The sequence below is a fragment of the Aulonocara sp. 'chitande type north' Nkhata Bay genome, linkage group LG9, assembly GCF_057382095.1.
Source record: "Aulonocara sp. 'chitande type north' Nkhata Bay isolate Kocher_YH1m ecotype deep benthic linkage group LG9, A_spYH_male_GT1.1, whole genome shotgun sequence".
Taxonomy (NCBI): Eukaryota; Metazoa; Chordata; class Actinopteri; order Cichliformes; family Cichlidae; genus Aulonocara; species Aulonocara sp. 'chitande type north' Nkhata Bay.
Window position 1 is genome coordinate 12,823,871 of NC_141352.1, and position 7,488 is coordinate 12,831,358.

A 7,488-nucleotide genomic window follows, 5' to 3' on the forward strand; every position below is an offset into this window, starting at 1 on the left:
TCTCCTGCTTTTGAAAATACCCTTTCACAGGGCACAGATGAAGCAGGGGTTGCAAGAAAAACCACAGCAAGTTTATACAAGTTTGGATAAAGAAATTTGTGTCCAGCCCAGTACTCCAGCGGATTCTCCAGTCTGCCGATATTTGGTTCATGGAGGTATTTCTGCACTTCAGCTGTTGCATCAGCAGAAGCATTTGGGGTCTTTGTCTCCAGAACAGTGGTGTCCAAACAATGCCACAGTTTGCTACCAAACAGAATGTAAGTAACTAAATACAATATAATAATCGAAATGTGCTCATATACCTTGAGTCACAGGCTGAGAAGCTTTTGATGATGAGGCTGCTGCTGATGAGGCTGCTGATAAGGGAGCCAAGTGCTGCACAAAAGCAGCACATTCAAAAATAAGTCTCTTCTCAGCATCCATTGCTTTATTTAGGCTAAAGAAGCCTATTTTTTTGAACCTTGGATCCAGCAATGTTGCCAGTGACATGATGCTCATTGACTGCAATGTGTAGAGCGTCTCCTTTAATTGTCTCCTTAGATTCCCAACCACGGTGGAGCTCTCTGGAGTTAGGACAACTCCCATTTCCTCTTCATGTAGTGCATGGTGCAACATTGTTAGAAGTGGAATTACTTTGGATCCAGACACTCGCTTTTCCTCTGACAGCTCAGTGGTGGCATCATTAAATGGGGAGAGTATTTTAAGCCATTCTGCCATAAGGTCATACTGTTCAGAGGATAGTTGGCAAATATCAGTGTGCAGGCCAGCTAACGATGCTCCAATAGCTTCCCTGAGTTCATGAACACGTTGAAGCATTTGGAATGTGTTGTTCCAACGTGTATCCACCTCTTGAATTAACTTCAGTGCAGGCCGGCCCATTTGCTCCTGCACCTCTGTCAGCCTCTCCTAGAAAAACAGCCAACAAAACAAAATTGATTCATTCAAGCTGTGTTACTGCAGCAGCACCTTAAAGCAGTAGTGAAATAATGGAACAAACCTTAGCAGTTGTACTGCTCTTGAAATATCCCACCATCCTCCTACAGGTAGTCTGGATGTCAGACAGCGTGGTGTGTTGATCAAGAGCTGTTTTGACCATGTATGTGCCACACAATTACTGTGACGCAAACGAAGCTCCTTAGCACAAGCACCCATGTTTGCTGCTCCATCAGTCACATAACATCTAACTTTGTCTGTAATGCCCCACTCTGACATGAGCGATGCTGTTACTTGTGACAAATTGATAGCAGTATGAGCTTGAGGGAAGTGCTAAACACCTAACACTACAGAATGCAATGCAGTCAATGAAATGGCAGGTGACGGCTAGGTAAGCCTCTGTGTTAATGGAGGTCCACATATCAGATGTCAAACTAACTGCAGAAACCTTGGCCACAGTCAGTTTTTCTTTTTGTTTGGACTCTTTGTATCTTTGGTCCACCATAGCTTTTCAAGCCTAAACAAATGAAAGTAAAGTACTTAATATGGAAATAAAGGCAAAATGGAAACATGCTTCATATTTTAAGATACACACCTGTCTTGTGGGGAGAACATAGTTAGGGTTCAAAACTTTAACAAGCTTCCTAAACCCACTGTCCTCCACAATAGTGAAGGGCTGGGAATCCTCTATCACCATGTTGACCAAGGCCTCATCCACATCATTCCTCTCCCCTGATACAACAAAAAAACATTAAGAAATTACATATATCAGTAAATACAACCCAAATATTAATGAATTACATGGGGAATATAATTTTTTTTTTATTTAACCTTTATTTAACCAGGAATGTCCCGTTGAGATCAAAAACCTCTTTTTCAAGGGAGTCCTGGCCAAGAGGCAGCACATTTCAAGACAAATACATACGAACAAACAAAGTTAAAATTACACAAAACAATTACACATTATTGAGGCAGTCTGTAGGCCTTTGAGTTTAGTTTTAAAAACATTTAAAGACAACAGTTCAGTCAGTTTCCAGTCTTTCTGTAACAGGTTCCACAAAAAAGGCGTAGAGTGGACAAAGGCTTTCTTACCCACCTCTGTGCGGACAAGGGGAACAGACAGCAGCAGCTGATCATTTGAACGCAAGGAGTAAGAACCACTATTTGTCCTTGTGACCAAAGTACAAATATAAGGAGGCAGCAATCCAAGCATAGCTTTGTAAATAAAAGTGTACCAATGCCCCTGTCTTCTAATGGCCAAAGAAGGCCATTTTACTCTTAAGTACAAGTCACAGTGATGGGTCAGATATCTACAGTTGGTAATAAACCTCAAGGAAGCATGATACATCGTGTCCAATATTAGAAGACATGAAGAAGAGTTCATATACAGAATGTCACCATAATCTAACACAGATAAAAAGGTTGCAGTGACAAGACGTTTTTTTACTGCAAAAGAAAAACACTGTTTATTACGGAAGAAAAAACGAAGTTTAAGTCTCAGTTTCTTTACAAGTCTCTCTATATGTGGTTTAAAGGTGAAGGAGTCATCAATCCAGACACCAAAGTATTTATATTCATGAACTATCTCTATGACATTTCCTTCAAGGGTGGACACCACTGGAATAGGCTCCGGGACCTTCTTTGACTTAGAAAACAACATTAGCTTAGTCTTGTCAGCATTGAGAACTAATTTTAGCTGAATAAGTGAATGCTGGAAAGCAACAAAGGCTTTCTGTAGGGTTTCAATGGCCTGAGCAAGAGATGATCCATAACAGTAAATAACTGTGTCGTCAGCATAAAAATGCAAATTTGTGTCTGAGACATTTTGACCCAAGTCATTGATATATAAAAGGAACAGAAGGGGACCCAAAACTGAGCCCTGTGGCACCCCCTTGTGGACAGCAACAAATTTAGAACAAAGACCTTCAAGTTTAATGCACTGGGTTCTATTATTCAGATAATTTGAGAACCACGCTATTGCATGTTCTGACAATCCAAGGCTGAGCAGTCTGTTTTTTAGGACAGCTAACAACAGGCATCTGCTGTGATGTTCACAATTCTGATGCAGTCTCACATATATCAGTACTGATAAATGATCAGAATTATAATATTTCTGACTGCCTGAGGCTAAATTGAACCAAATCAGGACTTTGAGAACCGGAATCGAATGGATTATATCAGTGATGATACCCAGCCCTAGTGAGCAGCGTAGGCCCGACAGAAGTGGATGTAGCTGTGGGTAATAAGAAAAGATGAAAACAACTATTGATAACTTTTTTGTTAATATAAGGCCTGATCCGTCTGAAATTCATAGCCAGTGCTCTGACACGGTGCCATCAATCTTTGAATGCTGAAAAAGCACAGTATCCGGAAAACACATTATATGTTGCAATAAATGCACTGCCCAAATGTCCCCTCTCCCCACTGCCTTTCAGCAGCATGCAGTACAGTTAGTTAATAATTTAGAAATGAATGTTGTCTGTATGGACTGCAATTCCCCCCCAAAAAAGTGCACATGTAGCACTGCGGTGTTAAGCGATGCGGTTGAAAAATTTGAGTGTGCCTAACTTTTGTGCCGGTGTGCGTAAATTGTTCAAGTTAGGCACACTGGTGTGCCCATGGCAAAAAGTTAGTCTAGAGCCCTGCCAATAGCTGTAGAAAATGCTAACATTGTTATCTTTTTACAAAAAGAAATGCTAAACATGAGGTTTTTGGACAAAGTTTGTGTTCTCCATTCTTTAAGCACTGTTTCGAGCACCATTTAAGCACCGGCATAGTTTCAAAAGTACCGGTTTGGCACTAAACGATACCCATCCCTACGTAACAGTAGCTACAGTCATCTTTATGCTGTTGAGGCTAAAACTTGATGCTACGAGCTCAATCATCATTGCTAGAAGGCATCATTTAGAATATCTAGTAATAAAGGAGCATTAACTGTTAGCAAGGCTCTCTGCTTTCTCTGTAAAAACTTGCACTGTGAAGTCCAGGGTTGTTCACATTTCATGCAGTGCTGAAGACACTGGTGTTGCAATCATAATGTCCGTTGCCTGGTGGCATCGACCATCCAAACAGGTGAGGTAAGTTGTGGAGGGTCCATTGAGGTTCAGGCACAACATTGCCCACAGCATCAGGATAGTGGGCCTGATTATTTGCACCCATTCTCATGAAGTTGATGTCCAGTTGCTCGCTGAGTGAGGACGCTCCCTGAAACAGAATCACAGACAGATACACAGTCAGTAAAACCACAATAGATTTCTTCTTTGAAATTATAATCAATACATTTCATCAAATGAAATTAATTACCCAGGTAATGACTGAATTGAAAACAGTTCCGTTTAATAATTGGAGATACTTACATGAAGCGGGACGCCCTGATTGAGATGCTAAGAATCTGGACTGAACACGGAATAAATTTAATGAGTACAATGTACCCAAAATTCAAAATGAATTCAGTTTCTAATGTTCTAGTAACTTCGAAAAAGATTCACCTGTTTGTAGGTCAGTGGACAAGAGTTTTTATCTGGCTGTCTGAGAACAGCCCCCCGGTCCTTCCTTTGAGCACCTTGGCCTTTGCTTCATTCTCACACCTAGCACTTGTTGCAGTGTGTTTCCCATTCTGGTTTCTCTGGACAGCAAAACTCTGTTCCTCCTCTATGACAGAGCAGGAAACTGCTTTAGCAGTCTCAAAGATGTTGTTCTTCATCTTCTTAGCAAGAGCTTCCTCAGCCCAAGCAGCAAGTTCTTCCAAAGGAAGACTCCCTTCAAGGATGCTGCCAGAAATCCACAAGTGTGTGAGGTAGAAAGACAGAGGGCAAGTAAGCGCAAGTCAGTATGCTCCACATTTGTCATCATGGTTACTGATATTATCTCATCTTCCTAAGATTCTAAATTTTGGGTTTACTTTTATTGGTCCCAAGTCTGATGTTGAGAGTAAAGCCTAAAGAAAAATAAGTTATTGTCAGCTTTTCTACTCTCTGCTCTGTGACTACAGAGTCTTGAAATAAAACATGCAATGTTATTAAATCTTCCCCTTACTAAACACCTGAAGTCAGCTCAACTAAAGTGTAGGATGCTGCTGATGGCCATGTAAGTTTGTACCAGGGTTGTATTGCAATCTGTCAGGGAATGTTACAGATGCAGCATGGAGGCTGGAAGCTCCCAGTTTGAATCATGACTATGCCCCCCCCCCCCCACCCAGATTCTAAATAAACGAAGAGAATACACAGATGTGCCCAAGATTCTGAAAGAGCAGCAGATTCCCTTCCCAGCTCGGCTTAAGGTGAAATATACTGATAAAACAAAAATTTAGAACATGGCAGCTGAAGCCACTGAAGACATGTCTAGTAGAGGTAATGCTGTGAAAGTCGTTCAATCACCAGAAACCGCTCTGGAACTGAAGCAGCTAACCTGGAGCAAGGTGGGCAGAGAACCAACGAGCGCAGTGCTGAACAAGAAGCGAGATCCTGGCTGCAAAGAAAAATTCAGAGCCTTCAGGAGGATGGCACCTTCTCCCTCAGGAAACTGAGGTTTACCCACACTGTTTTACTTAAGTCTACTTTATTCGGTTTATGGTGCACAATACATAAATAAAAGAATGCTCTCTACGGTGAGGCCTAAGCCATCGAGAGCCTCCTTCATAGACTGATGAGGAAGTTGGCTCTCGAGGTGAAGCAGGGTCCATTTCAGGGACCTCTACCTTGGAAGTAGTGATGGGTCGTTCGCGAACGAAATGGCTCTTAGAGCCGGCTCTTTGACGTGAACGACGCGAGCCGGCTCCTTATCGCGAGCCGTCACGTGGGGTTTTTTTTTTTTTTTTTTTCCTTTCTCTCAGCCTCTCTCTCGCACTTTTTTTCCGCTTCACTCTGCACGCGAGCCTTGTGCTTTACGCTGGGCAGAGGGGGGAGGGGCGGTAGTTACACTCAGTAGCACAGGAACAGAGCCAGAGAGAGAGAAAGAGAGGCAGGGACAACAACATTAGAAAGGTATAGTAATCATCCACAACTATTTTCGGTTGCAGATGATAAAGGATTGAGAAAGTTTATTCATGCAGGTCCATATGACAGAGAATATGCATGTTCTTTTAGTTTTCATATTATAATTTATATTTAATTGTGTTGTGGTTTGCAGTGTTTTGTGTTCTTTTCACTTTAAATTTGTGAAAGGAAAAAGCTGAAAATTTAAATAGTTAAAACTTGAAATGTGAATAGTTTATTTTTGTATTATATGATTTATTTATTACATTTTATGTGGAGTGAATAAATAAAAGTATATTTACGGTGGCCCCTAGAGACAAAGCACATACAAACTTCAAATCACGTACGAACTCTGAAGCATGTACAAACTCCAAAACACGTAAAAACACGTACAAACTCCAAAACACGTAAAAACACGTACAAACTCCAAAGCACGTAAAAACTCCGAAGCATATAAAAACTCAGAAGCACATAAAAACTCAGAAGCACATAAAAACTCAAAACACGTACAAAAGACAACAGAAGTGCTCCAGGATGCTGGGCGCAGTGTTGAGCCTTTGTTATCTTGTGGCTACACAAGCCAGCAAGTACCAACGACCGGATTTGGTGTGTGGTAATAACAGGTAAATGAACTTTTTTTTAAATTATTTGAATATATATATGAGTGCCTGTGTATAAATACACAAACAATACACACATGCTTTCAATTGTGTAATTTAAGTGATCTAGTAGCTCTGCTTTGGAAGTTCAGTTCATGCTAGAAATGTGTTTTGGAGTTTGTACGTGTTTTGTCTCTAGGGGCCACCGCATATATTTATATATAAACATATATAAATAAAACCACTTTTTTTTACGTTAGTAATTCCTTTTGTGCATAATTTTATATTATTGTTAATAATAAATTAAAGCAACAAAACAACCTGAAGAGCCGGTTCGGAGTCGAAAGAGCCGGCTCTTTTTAGTGAGCCGAACCGAAAGAGCCGGATCTCTAAAAAGAGCCGGAAATCCCATCACTACTTGGAAGTTAAGATCTTATTTTGATTTTTGTTCCTTTGCTTGCTCACAAAGCCAATGATGATCATGACTGGGAAGCCCACCAGCAACCACGTGCCCTGCAACGTTGTGTTTTTCAACAACAGCAAACTTTATTTATATTGCCCATTTAAAAACCAGTGGTATACCAAAGTGCTTAACATAGGAGAGTCAAATGTAAGTAATAGAGAGAGATGAAGGCATGGCAAAGTACCAAAGGAGAGACAAGAGAAATACATAAAAGCATAATAGAATATGTGTAAAAGATAAGAGTTAAGAACATTTTAAATCTCCTGAATCTAAACAAATTCAAACTGAAAACAGATTAATGAATACATTATTAACTGAGTGAATGTGGATTGATATTGTTTATTTAGGAATTAGATGATGATAATATGCCAGAGATGGCCAACCCAGTCTAACACAGTATATCTGAAACTATGACAGAAAGGAAGTCATGCTCAAATATTTCGAGTTTATCATCTAAATGTTACAGCAAAACTTCAGCTACAGTGCCGTCCACCTCTGAAGACATGTGCTTACATGTTTA

At 40.4% G+C, this 7,488-nt stretch overlaps 1 protein-coding gene across 1 annotated transcript; it reads right to left on the reverse strand.

Moving 5' to 3' along the window:
- Positions 1-294: 294 nt before the first annotated feature.
- On the reverse strand, positions 295-900 carry LOC147321794 (zinc finger BED domain-containing protein 4-like). Its single transcript, XM_086305023.1, has one exon. The coding sequence runs from the start codon at positions 877-879 to the stop codon at positions 295-297; it is 585 nt and encodes a 194-aa protein (XP_086161149.1). The 5' UTR covers positions 880-900.
- Positions 901-7,488: the final 6,588 nt, after the last annotated feature.